This window comes from Hyaena hyaena, unplaced genomic scaffold (assembly GCF_003009895.1).
Source record: "Hyaena hyaena isolate Hyena2069 unplaced genomic scaffold, ASM300989v1 scaffold_35, whole genome shotgun sequence".
Classification (NCBI taxonomy): Eukaryota; Metazoa; Chordata; class Mammalia; order Carnivora; family Hyaenidae; genus Hyaena; species Hyaena hyaena.
In genome coordinates, this window is record NW_024080667.1 from 1,975,149 (window position 1) to 1,999,013 (window position 23,865).

General features: G+C 58.4%; 1 protein-coding gene across 1 annotated transcript in view; it reads left to right on the plus strand.

Annotated features, from left to right (window-relative positions):
• Positions 1–23,865, plus strand: part of PLEKHM2 (pleckstrin homology and RUN domain containing M2) — a 35,653-nt gene that overhangs the window by 10,594 nt on the left and 1,194 nt on the right. Inside the window, exons 2-19 of the mRNA XM_039228981.1 lie at positions 9,816–9,922; positions 10,266–10,375; positions 10,904–11,003; positions 11,523–11,610; positions 12,404–12,590; positions 13,783–13,842; positions 17,095–17,323; positions 18,398–19,225; positions 19,682–19,751; positions 19,896–19,986; positions 20,311–20,375; positions 20,721–20,809; positions 21,345–21,477; positions 21,686–21,876; positions 22,290–22,355; positions 22,999–23,158; positions 23,447–23,626; positions 23,719–23,835. Coding sequence (XP_039084912.1) covers positions 9,816–9,922; positions 10,266–10,375; positions 10,904–11,003; positions 11,523–11,610; positions 12,404–12,590; positions 13,783–13,842; positions 17,095–17,323; positions 18,398–19,225; positions 19,682–19,751; positions 19,896–19,986; positions 20,311–20,375; positions 20,721–20,809; positions 21,345–21,477; positions 21,686–21,876; positions 22,290–22,355; positions 22,999–23,158; positions 23,447–23,626; positions 23,719–23,835 — 2,871 coding nt within the window. The remainder of the gene's footprint in view (positions 1–9,815; positions 9,923–10,265; positions 10,376–10,903; positions 11,004–11,522; positions 11,611–12,403; positions 12,591–13,782; positions 13,843–17,094; positions 17,324–18,397; positions 19,226–19,681; positions 19,752–19,895; positions 19,987–20,310; positions 20,376–20,720; positions 20,810–21,344; positions 21,478–21,685; positions 21,877–22,289; positions 22,356–22,998; positions 23,159–23,446; positions 23,627–23,718; positions 23,836–23,865) is intronic.

Sequence of the window (23,865 nt, forward strand, 5' to 3'; positions counted from 1 at the left end):
GGATGAGCACTTGCGGATGGTTAAGGCAGGTACCCCCGAGTGTCGCTTTATCCTCAGATGGGATGGAAGCAGAAGGGGCTCCAGGAACAGCTGCTAGGGGGGTGTCCGAGCTCACCTGGCCGGGAGGGGCAGGAAGTGTCTTTGCCCCCCTGGGCCCCAATCTCCCTGCGGACAGAATGAGGGTTCTGGCTGGGAGATGGATCTTCTTACCCTCTGCGTGTCCAGTAGTCAAACTTTGATTCACTGACAGCCCCACTCTGACCATCCCCCCGACCATGGGAGCCCCCAGGAAACTCCGCTGTGTGACCAGGTGATTCTGCGGGTTCTTGGGCTCTTAGGTTCCAAAATTCCTCAGCCAGGCCAGGACCGGCCTTGCCTTAGATTCCAGTGGAGATTCTGCACAGAAACCTGTCGGCTCTGGCCTTCTAGTCCTTGAGTCAGGCATTATTATTCTTAGGAAGTTTTACTGAGGCTTAAAAGACTCCAGCTTGCCTGCCTTGTTTGTGTTTCCTGGCTTTTTTTTTTTTTTTTAATGTTTGTTTATTATTGAGAGACAGAGAGAGACAGAGCATGAACAGAGGAGGGTCAGAGAGAGAGGGAGACAGAATCCGNTTTTTAATGTTTGTTTATTATTGAGAGACAGAGAGAGACAGAGCATGAACAGAGGAGGGTCAGAGAGAGAGGGAGACAGAATCCGAAGCAGGCTCCAGGCTCTCAGCTGTCAGCACAGAGCCCAACGCGGGGCTCGAACCCACGAACCATGAGATCGTGACCTGAGCCGATATCAGACGCTTAACCGGCTGAGCTACCCAGGTGCCGCTTTACTGGCTTATTTTTGAGGGAATGGAGGATGCGTACTGGTCTTCTCTCCAAATCCATGGGTCTGTGCCTGCAGCTGATGCAAAATGCTCGTGCAAGACCAGAGGGTGGGACAGTGTTTTGGTGGGCTCCCCGGGGGTGGGGGTGGGGGCGGGGCATTGGGTAGTTCTAACCACACCACCCCTCCTCCAGGGATCTCTGCTGTTGGATGAACCCTGAACCCTCGTGGGGTCCCTCTCCAGGGTAGTTCAGGCATCAAGGTTTAGAGACACCCCAACACCAAAGGTAGGTAAGAAATGGTAGCGCATGGCTTGACCTCTGCCTTAGAGCCAGTGTCCCTGAGGGCTACATGGCCAGTCCGAGCTGCCAGTAGTCATACTGTAAACAGAATTCCAAAGGCAAGGCAGGCAGTGGCCTCTCCTTTTCCACCAGACTCGTCCCTCGCCCAAAGTGCACCTGCAGCAGCATCAGGTGAGGGGCAGCTCGGGGACCAGGTGACCCTGCAGCTCAGGGGGGCTCTGAGTTGGAGTTGAGCCCACGTAAGTAGGGCCATCATGGACTTCATTTATAAAAGAGATGAGTTGAGGTCAGGTGTCAGCCCACCCTTCCTGCTTTCGGATTTCCACCTCCTGGAACCGCTGAGGCCGTTCTAAACATTCCCTGGTCTAAATATACCTGGTCTCCATGGAGCCCGTAGGGCGGCGGCTGTTTCCTGGGCGGCAGAGGAGCCTGACTCTCCTGCGCTCTGTGTGCTAAGCAGGGAGGGGGCAGGCCCAGCCCGGAGCCCCGCAGCCTTCAGGCGGGTCACAGGCACCGGTTCACAGCCCTGTCTGTCCCGCCTTGCTCAGGCAGGGGATTTTTATCCAGCTCTGTAAATAGGGGATGGGGCCCCTCCCACAGCCCTCCCGCTGCCCCGCCCCGAACACCCTGGGAGTGGGTAGCAGGTTCCAGACCTCCCATCTGTTTGCTGGGCAGCGTCTCCGCCTCCTTGGTGTCGACTGGCCAGGGAGGGAGAAGGAAGGGCACAGGTAACCATCTTATTTTCCTTCGGCCATTTGTAATCTTTCCTTGCTACCTTTGAGCTAACCTATTAGGAACCAATTCTGGAAGCATTTCTTTGGTACCAGCCACAGAGCTAGACATTGTCTTGGTTGTGTCTATAAGAGAAAGAGAGACAGAGAAGACAGAGAGCTGGCTGCAGCTCAGAGCAGAGAGTGGAACTAACCCGAATTAAAATGCCCTGAGTCAGGCATTTCTTGGCCTGCTGGAGTGTGCCACCCACATTTCCCAGCAGCCACGGGGTCTGGCACAGGCTCGTGATGGCCGGTTTTCCCAGGGTGCTCCACAGGGAGCACTATCCTCCTGGCTCTCAGAGAGTGGCTGGGCTGAGCCCAGCACTCCCCGGCGCTGGTGCTTGCGCGCACCCCCAGAATCAGGAGCAGGGAATCCAGGGTGTGGTCTGGGAACGGGCTGCCTTAAAAGGACTTTAGGGAGACCATTGCTTTAAAAAAAAATTACTTTAGGGGCGCCTGGGTGGCTTAGTCGGTTAAGCGTCCGACTTTCGCTTAGGTCATGATCTCGCGGTTCGTGGGTTCGAGCCCCGCGTCGGGCTCTGTGCTGACTGCCAGCTCAGAGCCTGGAGCCTGTTTCATTCTGTGGCTCCCTCTCTCTCTGACCCTCCCCTGCTCACGCTGTCTCTCTCTCTCTCCTAGAAATAAATAAAACATTTTAAAAACATTTTAAAAAAATTACTTTAAATCATAATCCCTCGCTTCATTCTCAGCTGACCTCGCTTATTTTTAAGTTTCCTTCTGCTGTCTTCAAGCGCACCAGCCCACCGCCTCTGGGCTCCCGTCGGCGCCACCCTCGCCTGGGGCGGTGGCTGCCATCCTGTCTTTCCTGTTCGAGGACTGACTCCTTTACTCCACCTCCAGTTCTTTGCCACTCTTGGCAAAACCGGTCAAAGGAGTTCTCTGTATTGCCGTCTCCTCTCCTCGCTCCCTTCCTCCTTTGTCCTCCCCCCTCTCTCTCTTCCAACCACAACAAGGCAGTTTGGTGTGGTGAAGTCCACGGACAGCTCTTACCGTCTCATGGGCTGTTTTGTGACCGCGTACGCCTCTGTTATTTTTGTTTGTTTCTTTTTATTTATTTTGAGAGAGAGCATGCATGAGCAGAAGAGGGGCGGAGAGAGAATCCCATGCGGGCTCCGCACTGTCAGTGCAAAGCCCCACGCGGGGCTCGAACTCACCAACAGTGAGATCATGACCTGAGCCAAAGCCAAGAGTCAGACACTTAACTTACTGGGCCACCCAGGTGCCCTGCCCCCTGTTATTTTTGAAGCTGATCCCAGACATCCATACATTTTTCAGGAAACACTGCTCAAAGCTAAGGATTCTTTTCTCACTATCACACCTGAAACATTTTAATAATTTTTCCATAATTGCATCAAGAAACTATGAAGTTTTTAAACTCTAATTGCCTCATCCATGACATTTTAAAAATACCTCGTTTGCTAGAAGCAGGCTCCAAATAAACTTGACCTCTCCTGGACGACTTCTCTCGGGCTTTCGGCCCCATCCCTTCTCTCCCGTCACCTTCACTTTTTGTCCCCAGCGCTTCCTTCCCTTTTTGGGAATATGACCCTGATGAACGGATCAGTCCCTCCCTTCAGATACTTTCTTCGCTTGGCTTCCGGAGCGCACACCATCCAGATTTTCTACCCGCCTCACTGGCTCTATAAAGCAGTGCCCCTCAGCCCAGGCTGGGCATTTGAATTACCTGGGGAGCGGTTTCAGAATGCTGGTTCCTGGGCTCCACCTCCAGAGTTTCTGCTTTACCTGATCTGGGCAGCTACCTGGACAGCATGATTTTCCTCCCCTCCCCAAGCAGCTCTGTTGCGCAGACTGGGTGAGAACCCGGGTCTCATGTTGCAGGGCCCTGGCTCAGTACTCAGTGCCGCTCTTCTGCACTCCCAGCCTGACCTTGTCCATCCCGCAGCTTGAAATACCCCTCCCTGAGCTCCAGACCCATTTCCACACCTGTCTCCTTGGCATCGCCACCTAGATACCTGATCGACGCTTTGAGCTTACCATGTCCGGAGCAGAATTCCACCTTAGTTGGAAACGGCATCGCCACTCAGTTGCTGCGACCAAAACCCTGAGAATCATCCCGGCACCTTCCTCCCTCTCATACCCCACATCTAATCCATCAACAAATCCCTGGGGTCCCGCCTTCACAATAGATCTTGAACCTGACCCTTTTGCACTTCCGCCTGGAGCAACCATGGCTCATGTTAAGCCAACGATGCACTTCCTCACTCCCGGGATGATGCCAGCGTGGGGCAGAAGGATGGCGAGAGAATAGGCAAGCTTTCTTCTTTTAAAAGCTGCCCTGGCTGCTCTCCATGGTCCATCTTCCAAGAAGAGTTGCAGAAGACACTGGGCTCATTCCCACCAAGGGCTTTTTAGTTCTGTGGCCTGAAAAAGAGACACCGCATTTCTCTTTCTTGCATTCTCCTGTAGCGTATTAGGTCATAACATTTTATGTACATTATGCATTCAGGGATCTTGAGTGCAGGGTAGATGGAGAGATCTGGATCGAGAGTCTGGCTTTGCCACTTACTAGCTCTGTGACCTACTCTATGGAGCTGCTGTAATGATTACATTAAATAGCGTCTGGAAAGTGTGTCATCGTCACTTTGATAAAGACAGTGTCCATATTATGTAACCCCCTACAACAACCTATAGGGAGGATTACTAAGCCCATTTCAATATGAAGTCACTTGCCCAGGGGCACACAGTGAGAGAGCCACATTCAAATCCCAGTTGTCCGACCCCGGACATCCCCTCTGCCCCTTCCTAGTGCATGTGATGAGCATGCTCAGTAAACAACGGCTGGATAATTAAAGCTGGATTGGTCCCAGCAGCAGGTGTATTGTATGGAATGGAAGAGCAGTGAGGAACACAGGTTGGTGACTCTGCTTCCAGGCCGACTTTTGTTCCTTGTCCTCAGTCCCTAAATTCTGTTGCCCCAGAGCCTTCATTTATGTGAGGGTTGCTTCCCTCCCACTCCCCAGGTCTGTCAGAGCCTGCTGATCTTACTGGTGCAGTGAGTGGCTACTGGGTGTGACCTCTCCGCGGTGAAGGGGGTACCCCTGCTGTTTACCTTTATGTCATGCTTTGCTGACCCACTCTCCAGGGACGAGCTCAAGCTGTGGGTGCAGCTCCTAGAGCCCTTCCGTCACTGGTTCATAGACTGGTTCACTTCCTTTCTTCCTGTGCCTCTCAGGAAACGTGCTGGGCTGCAGCATGGATTCAAGAACACCTTGTCCCCTGAGATCATGGAAAACCTTTATCAACCTGGTGTAAAGAGAGTGGTTAAGGGACACCCAGGTGGCTCAGTCACTTGAGCGTCCAACTTCAGCTCAGGTCATGATCTCATGGTTCGTGAGTTCAGGCCCTGTGTTGGCCTCGCTGCTATCAGCGCAGAGCCTGCTTCGGATCCTCTGTCTCCCTCTCTCTCTGCCCCTCCCCAGCTGGTGCCCTCTCTCTCAAAAATTAATAAAACATTAAAAAACAAAAGCCAAAAGAGTGGTTAAAGAGCAGGCTTTGGAACCCCCTGCTAGTGAACCAGTGAACGGGATGGTGGTTCTCGAGAGCAGAGCACTTCACTGTGCTTATTTATTACCTGCTGGTAGGTTGAGCTGAGCGGTTTGTTATTGGTTTGACTAAGAATATGGATTCATTACTCTTTTTTTTTTTTTGGTTGTTTTTTGTTTTTAATGTCTGTGTAGTTTTGAGAGAGAGAGACACACACACAGAGTGCGAGCAAAGGAAGGGAAGAGAGAGAGGGAGACACAGGATCTGAAGTAGGCTCCAGGCTCCGAGCTGTCAGCCCAGAGCCCGACACAGGGCTCGAACCAACAAACCGGGAGATCATGACCTGAGCCAAAGTCGGCCACTTAACCGACTGAGCCACCCAGGCGTCCTAGAGAAAAAAAGAGTTTAGACGGTTGAGCAGTTTGCCACAGGTAGCCAGCTCCATAGTAGCAGAGCCAAGCTTTGGAGCCCTGCCTCCTGCCCAGAGCACCCCCTCTTTGGCACCCTGTTACACACTCTTTCCATTGCACTTTCTGCAGAGGTTGTTTCCTGGTTGGCAGAATGTTCCCTAACTCATAATATATGTGTGTGCGTGTAATCCACTTTGTAGTAAATGTGTGAGACCTTACCTAACAGAAGCTGTGACACTTAACAGAGGATGTAAGACCTGCATAAATGGTTCAGTGCCATGCCCCCAGATGGGAAGACTTAGTCTTGCAAAGATACCATTTCTCCCCCATAATCCCAAGATTCAGTATAATTCTACCCCAAGCCCCAAAGGGAATTGAATTGAAGTTTGAATCTAAAAGAATTTGCCAGAATTGTCAAAACAGTTTTGGAAAAGAATAGTTGGGGGATGGGGTAGACTTCTTCTGCCCATATCAAAACGACAAAGTGAATATCATTAAAAATCGGAGACTAGGGGCGCCTAAGGAGCTCCGTCGGTTAAGCTCCTGGCTCTTGATTTCGGCTCAGGTTATGATCTTGCGGTTCATGAGTTCGAGCCCCACTTCGGGCTCTGTGCTGACAGTACAGAGACTGCTTGGGATTCTCTCTCTCCCTCACTCTCTGTCCTTTCCATACTCTTTTTCCCTCTCAAAATAAATAAACTCAAAAAAATCGGAGACTAGCAGAAGAATAAGCCCTGGCCCAGTTAGAATAATCTAGAAAGGTGGCCTATGAAATCACAAATCAGGATGGGACCACTAATAATGTGGAAAATGAGATTTCCATCCAGAAAGTAATAAGGCTTAATCCTTACCTCATGCCAATTATAAAGTAAAGGTCTAAAGATAAAAAAAAAAAAAAAAGAAAAAGAAACCAAAACTATAGAAGGATAACAATACTTTTGTAATATTAGAGTGGGAAAAATGGGAAACCATCAAGGAAAAGACTGACCGAGCTGACTCCGTAAAACATAAAAGTTTCTCAATAGGACCAAAAAAAAAAAAAAAACAAAAAACCGTAAGCCAAATTTAAAGGTCAGTTGACACTGGGCAAAAATAATAATTCAAAGCAACACACACAGGATTAAATCCTTCGCCGGCAGAGAGCTACGACGGACCAGCAGGGAAAAGACAAGCGACAGAAGACTGAGCGGAGGTTCGAATAGGCAGTTCACGGGAAAAGGAATAGGGTGGGAGACACGGCTAATAAGGGTGGTCGGCTGCACGCGTGCCGAGGGAAAGCCAGTGTAGAGCCAGCAGGTCCCGGGGCGCCCGGCCTGCCCAGCCCGAGGGGCGCACGACTCTTGGTCTCGGGCTTGGGAATTCCAGCCCCACACTGGGCGTAGAGATTGCTAAACAAACAAACAAACAACCCCCAAAACAACAATCAGGTCAGCAGTTGGACCGGCAGGCCTTGGACCGATCACATCCCGGGTTAGCCCGCACCGTGAGAGCGCACGTGGAGCCCGCGTGCCCGAGGTCTGCGGCTCTGCTGTGAGCGCGCACACGCACGCGCACACGCACGGGTCCCGCGGTCCCCGAGGCCGGGGGTGCGTGGCATCTAGGGCCGGAGACCGCAGCCTTGCAACAGCGTCCTCCCTGAACGCAGCGTGGCTCTCAGGACCTGCAGCCACCGCGTACGGAATGGTGCGGAAATAGATGTTTCGCACGTAGTGGAGGAAAAGCACGTTTCGGAGCAGCGAGTGTAGCATGACGCTATCCCGCTCTTTGGACGCTTAAGTCTGTGTGTGCGGGCAGCGTGCTGGGGGGACGCAGGCGCAAGCTGCTGGCGGGGCGGGGGGCGGGGGGCGGGGACCGGGAGGTCTTTACACTTTCTACACGCTCCACGTTGCTGGAGTTTTTAGGGTGAGCCAGTGTTGTCTTCGGAATAATTGTTTTCGAAGTCTCTCGACCCGAGAAGGGAGTCTGAGTTCCAGCTCTGGCTCCCTTCCTTAGCTAAAAATTACAGTGAAGGACTTAACCTCTACTGGTTTTAGCCACCATCTCTGTTTAAAAATAAACAAAACAAACAAAATGTTAAAGGTTTTCCATGTCTTTTGAGCGTTATGGTTGGTGTGGCTTCTTTTCTTAAGTTTTTTTTTTTTTTTTTAATGTTTACTTATTTTTGAGAGAGACCTGTGAGCAGGGGAGGGGCAGAGAGAGAGGGAGACACAGAATCTGAAGCAGGCTCCAGGCTCTGAGCTGTCAGCACAGAGCCCGACGTGGGGCTCGAACCCACGAACTGTGAGATCATGACCTGAGCCGGTAGGATGCTCAATCGACTGAGCCACCAGGTGCCCCCGTGTGACTACTTTTATAATGAAGAAAATGAATAAATGTTCATTTTGCTTCCTTAATGAGGGAGTTCACTAGATCTCGAAAGATTCTGCCAGCTCTAACGTCTGTCAAAGACTCCCTGATGTCAGATTTGCTCGGGTTTGGGGGGGTGGGGGGAAGAAAGAAAAAGAGAAGGCTGCACACCGGCGTGGCTGTCCGTCCTGAAGTGAGGGGGACAAGCCCCAGCCATTGCCGGGAGGGAGCAGGGCAGCTTGCACAAGCTCACTGCCCTTTCCCTTCCGTTCTGGAAACCTTCCTCCCGGGACTGTGGTGCCTGCCTCTCTGCGGGGGAGGGGGGAGGGGGGCCCAGGAGGGGGGCCCCCCCGCAGGACTGGGGTCTATCCCCGGCCAGCGGGTCTGCTGGGCTCACCCTGGGCCACAGGAAAGAGAGGCTATTTTTGTCATGGGAGCTGAATGGCTGGCCTCTCGCCAGGAGCGCGTGCTCCTTGGCGTGGTTGATGTCTCTTGCTGCCGCTGCGGTCTCTGCCACCGCGTCCAGAAAACACTTGAGAACACGTTTGTCCGGTGCCAAGAGCCCAGACCTGAGATGCATGTTCTATTCGTGTGTCTGCCCCCCGTCTGGCCGTCAGAAGGCCAACAGCAGACCTGAGTATGGCTAGAACAAAGTTGGAAAGACCTGCCCCCTTGCCTCCTCACGGTGGTTTCAGAGGATCCAGTTCAAGGATCGCGGGGAAAGCCGCCCTTCCCTTCATCGGCCGCTGCTCACTGCGGCAGTTCGTCTCCCCTGCTGCCCCCCACCCTTTTGCACCCCCCCCCAGCCCGGAAACCAGGGTCCTTCTTGAAGTAGGGCTTGACATGATAACCTCGACCCATATCCAACCTTGTCCGTTTCCTCGGGCAAATCCGTATCCCACATCAGCCTCCGGCAAGGAGGCCACCGTAGAAGGGCCACCGTGTCACACAACTCGGGGAGCGGGGTGGGGCCATGTATAGAGATAAGACTGCACGCAGGGCCCCTGGAGTGATGTAGCGCCGTGGCCCTGGCTCGAAGCCTGGTACCACGTGAGACCTACACATGGACTGCGGATCCCTCCCAGCATACAGTTGGCATTGTGCAAAGCCCTAGCAGAGCGACTCTCGGGACTGGGCCCTGAGGGCACAGCCTTTGCCCTCTGGATGCCTGGCAAGCAGCTGGTGCAGGCAGTTTGAGGTGGACCTCTCTGTTGGTCACCACGGATACATCACTGGACTGGTTTTCTTTCTTTTATTATTATTTTTTAAAATGTTTATTGTGAGAGACTGAGCATGAGTGGGGGAAGGGCAGAGAGAGACAGAGTCAGCTCAGAGCCCAGCTCAGGGCTCGAACTCACAAACCCTGAGATCATGACCTGAGCCAAAGTCAAGAGTCGGATGCTCGACTCACTGAGCCACCCAGGCGCCCTGCTCTTTTTCTTTTTCTTTTCTTTTTTTTTAAGATTTGATTGTTAAGTAGCCTCCTAACCCAATGTGGGGCTCAAACCCACAGCCCCGAGATCAAGCATCGCTCGCTCTACCGCCCGAGCCAGCCAGGCGCCCCAGGACTGGTTTCCTCTGCTCTCTGCCACAGCCCCCCCTCTTTATCCGCTTCTCACCCCGGGCCCATCTGTTCTGTCAGTTGCAGAGCTACTTCGCCGCCTGTGAGGACGAGACCCCTGCCATCCGGAACCATGACAAGGTCCTGCAGCGCCTGTGTGAGCACTTGGACCACGCCCTGCTGTACGGGTGAGCTGGCGGGTCTTTCCGGAGAAGACCACAGGGCACCCGGGAGCCTCCAGACAGAAGTCCTTCGCCTTGGCTGCCCTTTATTCCTTCTGTCTCTTGGCAGAAGGAGATTGGCCGCAAGCCGCAGGCCGTCTCAGTCGCCCTCGTAAATTGCCTCTGAGCCGGCGTGTGTGGTTGTGGGAAGAATGCACAGCAGATGAGACCCCGGTGTGAAGCCCGTGGGCCCTGCTGGGAACCCATCGCTTTCAGCCTGGGGCTCATCGCGAAGGCCACCAGGCCGGTGACCGCAGCTTGCCAGGGTGGCCCCGCTTAGGTCATGGTCGCTCCTGTCCTGTTTCCTCAGACTGCAAGACCTCTCATCTGGCTACTGGGTGCTCGTGGTGCATTTCACCCGGAGGGAAGCCATCAAACAGATCGAGGTGCTGCAGCACGTGGCCACCAACCTAGGGCGCAGTGAGTAGGACCAGGGTGAGGCTGGGAAGGGCCCATGTCCACCCTCCCCGTGGGTGGCCCCGGGCTCAGCCCTGGGCGGCTGATTCCCTCACGGTGTCGAGCGGCAGCGGGACGTTCAGGCGCCAGCGCCCTGAGTAGGAGTTAGTTGGGGCATCACGGGTGGGGGGGGGAGGACAGTGCGGTGCCGAGGAGAAGCGGACTGTCGATCCCCAGCCCGGAAGGGGGAGCCCCTCGCCTCTCTCCCTGAGCTGGCGTTAGCCGGCGGGGTGGGTGCACGGTCCTCGTACTTCTCAGCGCAGCTGGACTGTGTGACCTGTGCTTGTCCTCAGGGCTCCCTGGCCCGCTGCCAGCTAGGGTCTGACCAGGAGACCACGCAGGTCGGGGCTAACGGCCCTCCCGCGAGACAGAAGGCTCTCGGGGTGCTTGGTGCCCCAGCTCCTCTTCCTGTCCTTCCCGCCCCGCTCACAGCCAGAAGGGCCAGCACCCTGATGGGCCTGCCTTCTGGTGACGCCTGCCATTTGTTTGCAGGCAGGGCCTGGCTGTACCTGGCGCTCAACGAGAACTCTCTGGAGAGCTACCTGCGGCTCTTCCAGGAGAACCTGGGTCTGCTGCATAAATACTATGTCAAGTGAGTCTCACGCGGCCCCGCGGCTCCCTTGAACCTTGTCCCAAAGACGCTCGTCACGCGCAGACACCACGGCGTGCCATGTCAGAGGCCTAGCCTGGCGTCGCGTGCTGGGGACACGTCAGTTGGGGACGAAGAGCCCTCGACACCTTGCCTTGATGGCTTTGCCAGGAGTCTGGGCAGGCGTCTGGTGCTCCGCCTCTGCCCACCCCTCTCCCCTGGCCTCAGACCTTTCTAGAACACTCAGCCCTTGCTGTGTTGCTGCAGGAACCATGGATAGCAGCAGCAGAGAGCTAGAGGAGCCGTGCGCTGCGGCCCCATAGCCGAGGACCCTGGCCAGAGCGTGCTGTGGGGCTGTAACCCCAGCAGGAGAGTGCTGGGAAGGGGCGGCGGTGAAGGCCCCCCAAGCTGGGTGCCCTCCAGGGATTGGGGATGTCACATGTCAGATTTCAACACAGCCGGCTAGTGGTGAGCTGTGGCCAAGCTGGTAACCGGCGTGTCGCCGCTCCTTGCCTCTCACAGGAATGCCCTGGTCTGCAGCCATGATCACCTGACTCTCTTCCTGACCTTGGTGTCTGGGCTGGAGTTCATTCGATTCGACTTGGATCTGGTGAGACACCTTGGCTCTTGCCGGGCGGGGTGGGCGGGGTGGGCACACCGTTTTACTTTTCTGGTCCCTCTCAGGGAACCTGGGGAGGGTGACTGAGCAACACATTTGGTGTTTGGGGACGGAGGGGGGAGTCGGTTCAGGGTCAGAACAGTGGAACCGGGTGGGCGGTTCTATCTGGGCTTATCTAAGCCAGAACTCCTCGGTCTGGTGACCCCTCCCTGCCTGTCTGTCCAAACTTGGAGAAAAGCCTTGTTGCCTGGAGTATTTCATGCCAATATACCCTTTCATGTTTGAGAAACACAAGGCACATTCAGCCCTGTGCCTCTCGGGATCCCAGAAGGGTCCTCAGCTCCTCGCGTCCCAGGCTCCCTCACGGTCACACACTAGAGAAACAGGACACTGGCCCAGCACGGGCTGAGGAAGGTCCCCAGGGGCTCTGGACCTGGCTCGTAAGCACACAGCTGCCCTATCCTGACCCCGTCACCCCACCAGGCCCCTACGCGAGCAGCACAGACGGCCCAGTGAAAAGTGGGCGAAACTGGAGAAAATGAGCGACTCTCATGGTGGAAGAGGTCAAGGAGGGGGCGGCAGGCAGAGTTGGGTTCCGTCATCTCTGTTGGCCTCGCGTTCATCGCTTTATGACCCGCAACCAGTCACGCTACTCCTTCTAGTGGCTAATTTCTGAATTTAGTGCCGTGGGCCCACTGCTCTCCCAAAGGAAGACCAGCAGGGAGGCCTGGGGGGGCCGGTCTGCGCACGGCCGCCAAGCCCGCCCTCTGCACTCTCATCTCAGGACGCCCCTTACTTAGACTTGGCCCCCTACATGCCCGACTACTACAAACCTCAGTACCTGCTGGACTTCGAGGACCGGCTCCCCAGCTCCGTGCAGGGCTCCGACAGCCTGTCCCTCAACTCCTTCAACTCCGTCACCTCCACCAACCTGGAGTGGGATGACAGCGCCATTGCCCCATCCAGTGAGGGTAAGCGCCCCGGGCGGCCCGGGAGCCGCGCCTCTGCAGTGACACTGCGGGTGCCTGGCTGGGCAGCGTCTTTCCAGGCCAGCCGCGGTTCCATGGGGGAGAGTTGATGTTCCACGGGGCCGGCCATGTCCCAGATCTCCATTTTCGGTGTCTCCACGGTGGCTAAAACGCTGAGGCTGGGCCCAAAAAGCCAACACGAGATCCTAGGAATGTTAGACTCTTCTCCAGAAGGCCAGCGCCGCACACCCGGGGTGGTTTTCTACGCGAGGAGGGATCAGCTGCATGATCCGGAAACTCTCCCTGCCATTGCAGGGGCGAGTGGTGCCTGCCTGGAGAGTGGCGCTAGGCAGACAGAGGCGGAGCAACCCCTGGAAGGAGACGAGAGAGCCAGCCGGGTCCGAGATTTAGGGGAAACTTGCCCCCATTTCTCATGAGCCCCTTTCTGCACTTGCTAGCGTGTTGGGGCTGAAGGTCCCCGCGCCATCGGAGCCCGGAAAAGACTGTTGTCACGTCTGCAGGGCCATTTGTTGTCTCGATCCAGCAACTTACTGGAACAGGCTGGTTTCTTTCAAACCTTAGACCTCTGTGTTCGTTTCTAAAACTGGCCGTTCCTCTACCTTCATCCTGTGTGGGAACCAGAGCTCATCCTTGACTGCACCCCAGCTCCAGGGAAGGGGAGCCCAGCACAGCTCAGCCCCTAGAAGTGTTAGCATTGAGGCCTTGGCCTTCGGGCAGTACTTTCAGACTTGTCAGCAGGACTCCTTGTCCAAGCGGAAGGCTGGGCTCATGGGCCGCCTCGGAGAAGCCAGGGGCCAGGCCCCGAGGGAGCAGCGGGCTGTCCTCGGCGGGCGTGTCCCCTGGAGCCCACCTCCCGTCTGATGTTTGGCTCAGACGGAAGGAAGGCCAGGGATGGAAAAGAGGATTAGGTACAGGGGAGCCCACGTTCTTCTCAGCCAGAGCCCAGTTCTGGGGAAAGGATTGTCCCCAGAGGCCTTCCTAGCGGGTCGGAGGCTCGCGGGACAGTGTCCGAGCTGAGAAGCGTGACAGTTTCCCGAGGCCATTAGGTAAAGTAGGGAACGTTTACCTTTTTCCTCTCTCGTCTTCGCCCCGTGTCTCCCACACTGTTGCCCCCACCCTCCCTGTCCTGCCACTGCCCGTTTCTAATCTTCAGTTTTGTCCCTCGTTTTTATAGATTATGATTTTGGAGATGTGTTTCCAGCAGTGCCGTCCGTACCCAGCACAGACTGGGAAGGTGGGACAGAGTCCGCTGTTACCCTCTCTTCCTGTTTTGCTGCGTTTCCGTGCCAAGCTTGCTGCATGATTCAAAATCAGCTCATTATTTGTAATAACGTCAGTGATCATAATAAAGCCAAGTTTGGTGTTCTAATAGATGGAATTCTGCAGGAGAACTTGACCTAGGCCATTCCCTTCTCCGAGCGCAGAACTCCTGCCGTTAGCAGCGGCCGCGTGGAGTCCCCAGGTGGACGCCCTTCCCGAGTCCCCGGCCGGGCGAAGCACCAGATGTGCGTAGGGAACTGCCACCTCGTGGGTGCTAGTGGCCTGACCCAGCAAGCCGGGACTTGTTCTGGAAAGCACGGCTTGAACCCGTGGCTCATAAGCTCCTTTAGGCACAGATGTGCTCCTGTGTCGAAGCTTCGAGTCGGAAGCTTCGAGAAATAAAGGCAGAGGACTCGATTCCTCCAGTCTATTCTTTTTTTTTTTTTAACTTTTTAAAAAATGTTTTTTTTATTTCTAAGAGAGAGACAGCATGAGCAGGGGAGAGTCAGAGAGAGAGAGGGAGACACAGAATCTGAAACAGGCTCCAGGCTCTGAGCTGTCAGCACAGAGCCCGACATGGTGCTCAAACCCACAAACCGTGAGATCATGACCTGAGCCAAAGTCAGGTGCTTAAGCAACTGGGCCACCCAGGCGCCCCACCTCCAGTGTCTTCTTGATGGCGTCCTCTCTGGCACTGTTGAAGGAGACTGAGGACCGAATGAACAAAATAGCCCAGGCACCGCTGAAACTTCCTACAGGGAGGGCAGTTCTCTTTGAAGTTTAAAGGCAGATTAAAATAGAATCTGTCCGCCCCCCCCCACCTGTCCACTAGGTGGCAGCAACACTTGGGCTTTCTCCTGCCCATGACTCCACTTCTGGGCTTCTGGAACTCCATGGAGCTCCGCCCCACGTTCGCATGATTTCTCAAAGCACAGGGCATGTTTCTGAGAGGGTTAACCCTTCCTCCTTAGATCTGAGGCCGTAGCCACCCCCCCCCCCCCCCCCCCGCCTTGTTAAAGAGCCACTCGCCCTGTGAGCCACTTCTGCCAGGGGCTGGCCTGGGTGGGGGTGTGACTACTCACCCCAGGCAGGAGGCAGAGGTGTGTGTCTCTCTCTCCCTCTGTTATTAGGGCCGCAATCTCCGAGTGATGCGTCACAGATGATCTTTTCCAAAGTAACGTGAACATGAAATAGCTTAGTTTGAGGGAAATAAGATATGGCTTTAGGGTAGATCAGCCTGAAATCCAGAATTCCATCATAACATCATTTCCCCTCTGAACCTCTCTTCTTGCAGTGCACATGCTGGGCGTTGTTTTATTTTTCTCTCTCCCTCTAACTACTAACCCCCTCCCGACCCGGCTCCTTGCTGCCTGTTGCAGTCACATGGCAAGCAGGGCCTGACTTCCCTCCACAGCCCTTGAGAGCTCCCTGTGGCCTGAGAACTAACAGCCCCGGTGGCGCTGCTTGCTCGGGTTGGGGTCTGGGGCCGGGTGAGCTTAGTCCCCCCGCTGACCTCCTGACCCCCTCCAGCAGCTCACCCGGGGAAGCTGTGTCTTCTTCCCCCTGGAGGGAGGCAGGATTCAGGGGCGGCTCCAAAGTCTGGGCCCTGGAGTGGGGGTGTTGGGGCGGCCTGCCACGGTCCTCGGCCCACTTGCAGAACTGGTGGGTGTCCGGCCCGGCTCGTGGCCTGCCTCTCACCCCTCAGCCGCTCCCATGGACAACTGCAGGTCTTGGGGGCTGGAACAAGAACATCGGGCCTTGCGGGATCCTTCTCTGAGACCCAAGGGCGAGGTTTTCTGCACCTGACAACTAAGGCTCGGGGGGGCCCGGGACACCAGAGGGAAATCCCATGCGTTGCTAGGGTTTTGCCGGCAGGGCTGGCAATTGGTTGTGGCCCGGCTTTTGTCCACATTAAAAGACACTATCCTTTTTAAAAAAATGGGTGATGTGCTGCCTCAGCAGGCGGCTGCCCGGCGGTATCGGGGACCCAGCGGGCAGCCGACAGCAGGTCGAGCCCTTCCAGATGGGGCCGAGGACAGGAAGCATGTTTGCTGCGTCGCCTCTGGGCAGATAATGACCAACGAGATGTGCGTAGGCTGGCAAATGGGGCACGAACATCCCCCCTCCGTGCCATTAGCTCTCCCCCAGCCTCTTGTGCCAGCTGGGCCTCACTTTTCTGCTGGCGCGACTCCCATCTGCCACCAGATAAAGGCCCTGTGTGCTCAAGGCCCTCCCGTTCCAGTAACCTGGGGTGATGGCTGGGGGGCAGGGGGGAGAACAGTGAAACCAACCCCTCTCCGGAGAGTCCGCATCCCTCCCCACCCCGCCTTCTCCCCGGGGTAGAGCCCAGAGTCAGGGTGACCCAGAAAGGACCAGGAGGCAAGCTGAGGCTTGAGTGAAATAGAATTCTCAGCTCTCACCTTAAAGGGGTGCCTGGTCCGCCCCCCTCCCCCACCCCCACTCCAGGAGTGAGCGGAGAGGATGTCGGGGAGAGGAGCAGCCGCTGAAGAGCCTGCGAGGCTGCTGTTGGGGGGCAGCCACTCGGCACCCCTTCCTTCTCCCCTTTGCATCTCCTTGTTGCCCCGATCTGGCCTCTTGGCCCGTCTGCTGTGCTCTGGGTTCGTCTCCTGCCCTTCCCCCGCGCTCCTCACCCTCTGGACTCCCCAACCTGTCCTCAGCCCCGCCCCCACCCTGCACCCCTCATTTTCTCTGATCCCGTCTCTCCCTCTATTCTCTCTGCCGTGGTTGCATTTTATCTGCCCCTGAGGGGCACCCCTCAGAGGACGTTGGGTATCTCAGCCCTGCCGGTGGCCTGTGGTGCTGCAGGGGCTCCCCAGTACCCCCCTAGCACCCTCTGATGGAAGGCTCTGAGGCTAACCTGAGAGGTCTGTGGCTCACCCCCTCTTGAGGCATCAAGGTCACTGTCCTAAAGGGCTTCAGCCTAGAGGCTGTTTAACTTTGTGGCTCTTAACTCGAACTCGGCCAAATTGCTAGGAGCTCTTGAGGGTTCCCAGGGGAGGTGGTGGTGGTGTCCGTCCAGGTCGCTCTTCGGGCACAGGCCCCTTGTCCTATCCGGCTGGGGCTTCAAATCCTAGAGCAGAGCCACCCCGGTCAGATTTCCCTGGGGGGAACTCACCCGCCTCCCTCGTGGGGTGAGGCCTGCCCGGGGGGCCTGGGGTCCCCAGACGCTGTCTGACGGGCCGTCCCCTGTCTCCTGTTCTCCCAGATGGCGACCTCACAGACACTGTCAGCGGGCCCCGCTCCACCGCCTCGGACCCGACCAGCAGCAAGGCCTCCACCAGGAGCCCCACCCAGCGCCACAACCCCTTCAGTGAGGACCAGGCGGAGACCGTGTCCTCCTCCGACACCACCCCTGTGCACACCTCGTCCCAGGAGAAGGCGGAATCCCGCCCTCTCGACCTCTCAGATGCCTGCACGGAGCTCGAGGTCATCAGGTCAGTGGGGAGGGGCCCCGAGAGCATCCCGTCCTCTCCTCGCGTCACATTTTAGTCCCCGCAAACTGGAGTCACGCCCAACTCCGGGGGGCAGGTGGGCATCTCCCTGGAGACTAAGCGGTTCCCCAGTAGTTCTTTGAGCAAGAAGGACCAGAGGGCCCGAGCCCGGAAGACACGGCGTGGCACAGGCAACGACCGTGGCTGGCGTCTGGGGCCACGCCTGGGCGGCCGGGGCATTTGTCAGGTCCGTCCGGAGCCAGAAAGCACCTTCAGACTGGAATTCTTCCAGGGGGTTCTTGGATGTCACTGTCCCGTTTCTGAGGTCTGTACCGGTTCTAGTTCGGCACGGCTCCTTGAAAGGAAAGGGGCCCCGTCATAGCGACAGGGGCCTACATAGAAGAGGGGAAGTGCGTGACACACTGGGCTCCCTGACCGCCCGGCCTCGCTCCTGCCCCTGAGGCTCCCAGCCCTGGACAAGTAGATGTGCGTATCCTACTCCCCGAGGCTTGCTGGCCTGGCTCCCCAGTGAAGGGAGTCAGGGGTCCCACCTGCAAGGCGGCTCAAGTCCCAAGTAGCTTCATCGGTTCAGACCCAGGGTCACCTTGCCAGGCCCGTCCCAGCCACCTTGTTGCCAAGGAGTTTGAGCCCAAAAGACTTTGAGTCCCTTCCTGGTTGAATCATTCATGGTGACACGGGAGGTGAGGTTAGCTAAGGGGACACCCCAAGGGGAGGGCTGAGTAGAGGCGCCATCGCTCTGACCGATGTCCCCCAGAGCACAGCTAGCTCCGCTGTGTCATCAGCTAGAATCCGCGGGACCTGCTCAGGGGTTCCTCTGGTCCCTGTCCCTGCCAGGAGCCGGGGGGCGGGGGGGGAGGGGCAGTGTGTCCCTCAGGGCCTGAGCTGTTCCATCCCCCTGGCCTAGGGCCTCCCAGCCAACACTGCCCAGGACCAGGGACGCCTGGCTGTGCCCTCAGAGGTCACACACCCAGAATCACCTCTTCTGACCCAGCCCACCTAATTCCCCAGCCCCGTGGCGCCCAGATGGTAAATCTCTCCCCATTGCTACCGTCCCAGGGTCACCAAGAAGAAGAAAACCGGCAAGAAGAAGAAGACCAGATCGGATGAGGAAGCTAGTCCACTCCACCCCTCCTCCACCCAGGACAGCTGCGCCAGGCGGGGCGACGGCGACAGCCTCGTCAGCAGCCCAGGCCTTGGGCGGGCCTCACCGGACGCTACCTTCACTTCCCCCCAGGAGGAGGGAGAGGGGCCCAGCAGCACAGCCGAGAGCAGCGAGCTCTCGGAGCCCGGCCAGATGGGCCTGCTCATCCCCGAAATGAAGGACACCTCCATGGAGCGCTTGGGGCAGCCCCTGAGTAAGGTCATCGACCAGCTCAACGGGCAGCTGGACCCCAGCACCTGGCGCTCCCACATCCAGTCCCCAGAGCAGTCCTTTCGGACCGGCTCCCCCGGGGATGCCCCGGAGAAGCCGCCATTTTGCGACTTTAGTGCGGGGCTTCCAGCCCCAATGGACTTCTACCGCTTTACCGTCGAGAGTCCAAGCACTCTTACGTCAGGTGGAAGCAACCATGACCCTGCAGGGCCTGGCCAACCGCTGCATGTTCCTGGTGGCCCTGCGGCTGCTGGCCAAGAAGAGGGAGGAGGGGGACGAGAGGGGCAGGCGCCTGGGCCCCTAGAGGCCACCCCGGGGGAGGCCCCGGAGCCAGAAACGCAGTTGCCCCCCGTGGGTGGCGGACCTGGGCCCGAACCCGAGCCCACGACCCACGAGGCTCTCTGCCAGCTCAAGCGAGACCAGCCCAGCCCGTGTCTGAGCAGCGCTGAGGACTCAGGGGTGGACGAGGGGCAGGGGAGCCCTTCTGACATGACCCACGCAGCAGAGTTCAGGTGAGCAAGGCGCCCCCGGCCCTCACAGCAGGGGACAGTGGGCACTGGTCCTCCAGATGTACTGAGCACAACTCCCGGAAGTACTAGCCTGGGCGGGGACCTGGGACGAGGTGTACGTCTCCCCTCCCTCACTTCATTTTTTAAATTTTTGACATTTATTTATTTCTGAGAGAGAGAGAGAAAGCATGAGTGGAGGAGGGTCAGAGAGAAAGGGAGACACAGAAAGGGAAGCAGGCTCCAGGCTCTGAGCTGTCAGCACAGAGCCTGATGCGGGGCTCGAACTCACCAACCATGAGACCATGACCTGAGCCGGAGTCAGACACTCAACCGACTGAGCCCCCCAGGCTCCCCACCCCCTCCCTCACTTTGGCGCGAGGGCAGGCGCAGAGCGGCCACAATGGCGCTGGCCCTGTCCCGCCTGGCCTGACGCGCTCCCCGTGCTTGTCCCTCTCACAGGGTAGACAACAATCACTTACTCCTGCTGATGATCCACGTCTTTCGAGAAAACGAAGAGCAGCTCTTTAAAGTGAGCCCCAGGAGCTCAGGGGTGGGGAGGATGGGAGGGGGAGCGCCCTGTCCTGTGCAGGGGGTGGGGGCACTGCACTGCCGCCCTGGGCAGGAGCCGGGAACCCGGGCGCCTGGCCGACCGTCCCCCGTCTCGGCCCCTCAGATGATCCAGATGAGCACCGGGCACATGGAGGGCACCCTGCAGCTGCTGTACGTGCTGCTCACAGACTGCTATGTCTACCTGCTCCGGAAAGGTGCCCGCCGCCCCCGGGCTAGGCCAGGGCAGCTGCTGAGAGCGGGTCGAGGATGACACTGACCCCCTCCCTCCCTCCGTGTCCCCTGCCCCCGGCTCTCGGCTGCCTGGCGTGTGGTGGCAAAAACACTCCACTGCACCCCACGACGAGCCCAGGGGCCTGCCTGCCACGAGCACGCCCGGGTCACTGTCCTACTCCGTCACCTCAGGTCACAGGACGAGGATGGGTCCTCGCTGAGACAGAGGGGCCGGGTCTTAGGGAATGGGGCAGGGGGAGGGAAGAGAGGCCACTGAGAGTTATAAGCATCGGGGTCTCCTCTCTCAGGGGCCGCGGAGAAGCCATACCTGGTGGAAGAGGCCGTTTCTTACAATGAACTTGACTATGTGTCGGTGAGTGCAGGCTCTGAAGTTGGCACAGGCCCGAGGACAGGGCTCAGAGCAAGGCCTGTCCCTGTCTCGCCCCCAGGGCTGGGCGTCAGCTCCTCTCACAGCGGCTTCGGCACCTGCTGTAGGGATAAGAACCCGGCCTGAGGACACCTCTGTCGCCACCAGATTTCTGACCATCCCTCCCTAACTCACGGCCCAGGGTCCCAGGCCTCTGGGGCTTTACCTCGAGGCGATTCCAGGGTCTGCCTGCTCCCTCCCCAACCGGGCCTTGGTCTGGCCTGGCTGTGGCTGCCCCTTCCGGCAGGCAGCAGCCAAGCCCGTGTGCATGTGAAGGTGTGTTTCTGGCAGGTGGGCCTCGACCAGCAGACGGTGAAGCTGGTGTGCACCAACCGCAGGAAGCAGTTTCTGCTGGACACGGCTGACGTGGCCCTGGCTGAGTGAGTGACACTTACTCCCGCAATCTGCCCCCCACACACACACCACACCTCCCCGTTCCTGTAGGACTGGAGAGTGGCCCTGGCCTGGACGCCCCACTCCCGGGGGAGGAGGGTGACGAGTGGGACACAGTAGAGCGGCTATGTTCCCTGCGGCACCGGCAGGGAAATGCACGCGCACACTGACGCTCCCGTCATCAGCTCAGGTGACCCCAGACCCTGTGTGGCCTGCAGAGAGGAAGGGGGCTGGTATGAGTTCCCCATCGGGAAAGAGACCCGAGCCCCGGCTTCTGGACCATGTGCTTTCGTACAGGAAGTACACATGATAAGATCGTGTCACTACGGGGACTTGGGTCCCCTCCGTTGCACTGCACCCCCTCCCCTGGTCGTCCCTCATCGCCCCACCTGCTGCCCTGAGCTCTGGTTCCAGCCAGGCCCCTCCCCGAGCTTCCCGTGATGCCTCCACATCGGGGTCCTGTCCAGTGGAGGGGTGTGGGTCCCTCAGGCCTCTGACAGCAAACCCCACTCCCTCACGTAGGTTCTTCTTGGCTTCTTTGAAGTCCGCCATGATCAAAGGCTGCCGGGAACCCCCGTACCCCAGCATCCTGACCGATGCCACCATGGAGAAGCTGGCACTGGCCAAATTTGTGGCCCAGGAATCGAAGTGTGAAGTAAGAGCCAGTGGGGGGGGGGGGTAGGTACCGTGGGGTCAGGGGCCAGGCAGGGCAAATAGATGTCTGTCGGAGTTCTCCATCACCCACCTGGGAGGGAGTCCTAGCCCTGGGTCCTGTCGCCCACCCCTCCTGGGGCACGCCCTTGCTTTCTCGGTGGCCATTCCCGGTACCCAGACTTCACCGCTCTGTCTGTTGTCCCTCCCAGGCCACCACTGTCACTGTGCGCTTCTACGGGCTTGTGCACTGGGAGGACCCCCTGGACGAGTCTCTGGGTCCAGTCCCCTGCCTCTGCTCCCCCCCTGAGGGCGCCATCACCAAAGAAGGCATGCTGCATTACAAGGCGGGCACCTCGTACTTGGGCAAAGAGCACTGGAAGACTTGCTTCGTGGTGCTCAGGTGGGAGCCCCCGCGGCGCTGGCCCCGGGCCTCAGCAGGGGTCTCCGCAGGGCAGGCCACCGGGCAGAGAAGCCCCCGGAGGCCTCCTTGCACCCCCACAAGGGTTTGGGAGCACACTCCCCTCCGGCTACGAGAGCTTCCGTGTACAGCCGGCCATCTCTGGGGCCCCAGGATCCTGGGGCATGTCACGTGCAGGCTGCTGCCAAGGCTCTCACGGTCCCCAGGCCTGCTGAGGGGACAGCACACCCTCCTATGCCTCTGCAGTTCCTTCTCTACCTTCCCTCCCACGGAGGGCAGGCCCCTTGGCCTCTGGGGCTTAAGGCCCCAGCTTGCAGGCCCCCCTGGGATCTGGGCCCCACCTGGCCTTCAGTCCTTAGGACACGCCTCACCCCTGCCCTGTTGTGCCCCTGCAGCAACGGGATCCTCTACCAGTATCCTGACCGCACTGATGTCACCCCTCTGCTCTCCGTGAACATGGGGTGAGTGCCCCCCACGGTGGGGGCTGGCCAGGTGGGAGGCCCCACGGCGCTGCCCGGAGGTGGCGGCCCTGTCTGAGCCTGGGACCCAGGACTCCTGTTCTCCATGGCTTGAGCTGACCCGCCTCGTGTCCGTCCATTCGGCCTGCCCCCACTCAGCCCCACCCCTTCCCCTGACCGCTGCCCGGGGGGCTACTGAGCCCTGAGGCTACAGGACCCCAAGCAAGGGGAGGCGGGGCAGCGTCCAATCAGGAAGCAGGAGGAACTCCTTGCAGGGGGTGGCCGTCCCTCCCCCGGGAGGCTCCTGACTTGATGGAAGATGGACACACAGGTGCTTGGAGGAAACCTGGACCCGGAGAGGCTGTGGGAATGAATGTGCCCTGGTGCCAAGAGGGACAGAGCTAAGAGCGGATCCTCACCCCTTGCCTGGCCAGGCTTAGCTATCTGGAAGGATCTTGGCAATTCTGGAGAGAGAAGTTGTTAACACAGAAAGAGCCGGGCCTGCCTGGAAGCTTTAAGTCTCTCCCAGGAGCCAAAGGGGTCCGCACCACCTTCCGGCGTCCTCCGGCCCCTGGGACCCATGTCCGCACGCCCTGAGCCCCCCCTGCCTCCTTGCCCCCCTTTCACCCCTCCTCCTCTGGCCCAGGGGGGAGCAGTGCGGTGGCTGTCGGAGAGCCAACACCACGGACCGGCCCCACGCCTTCCAGGTCATTCTCGCCGACCGGCCCTGCCTGGAATTGAGCGCTGACAGCGAGGCCGAGATGGCCGACTGGATGCAGCATCTCTGCCAGGCTGTGTCCAAAGGGGTGAGACCCCATCCAGCACCCCCGGGTCCCTTCCGCAGACCCACACGCACTCACAGAGCAGCCTGTGAGGACCGAGACGGGGACCTCCAGGAGACACCCCAGGGGTGGACCCTAGGGCTCCGGGCCACCTATGGGCTGACACTCCCACGGTCACCCCTGGTCCCACCTCTGACCTCTGGAGCGGGGAGCTGAAGGGCTGGCTGGGCCCCTGGAGGGGCGAGTTCTGGTGCCACCACCCCCGGAAAGCTCCAGCTTGTCTCTCCCCTCCCCTCTGCCCATGCCCTTCAGGTCATCCCACAGGGGGTAACCCCCAGCCCCTGCATCCCCTGCTGCCTAGTGATTACTGATGACCGCCTCTTCACGTGCCACGAGGACTGCCAGACCAGCTTCTTCCGCTCCCTGGGCACGGCCCGGCTGGCCGACATCAGCGCCGTCTCCACCAAACCCGGCAAGGAGTACTGTGTCCTGGTGAGCTGGGCGGGGTGGTGGGGGGGGTGGGGTGGAGGCAGGCCCCGAGGAAGGAGCGCTGCGTCTGCTCACCGGGGACCCGCTCTCCCCAGGAGTTTTCCCAGGACAGCCAGCAGGCCCTGCCCCCCTGGGTCATCTACTTAAGCTGCACATCTGAACTGGACCGATTCCTGTCTGCACTGAGCTCCGGGTGGAAAACCATCTACCAGGTGCCGAGCTGCCCGGGGCCCCGTAGCACA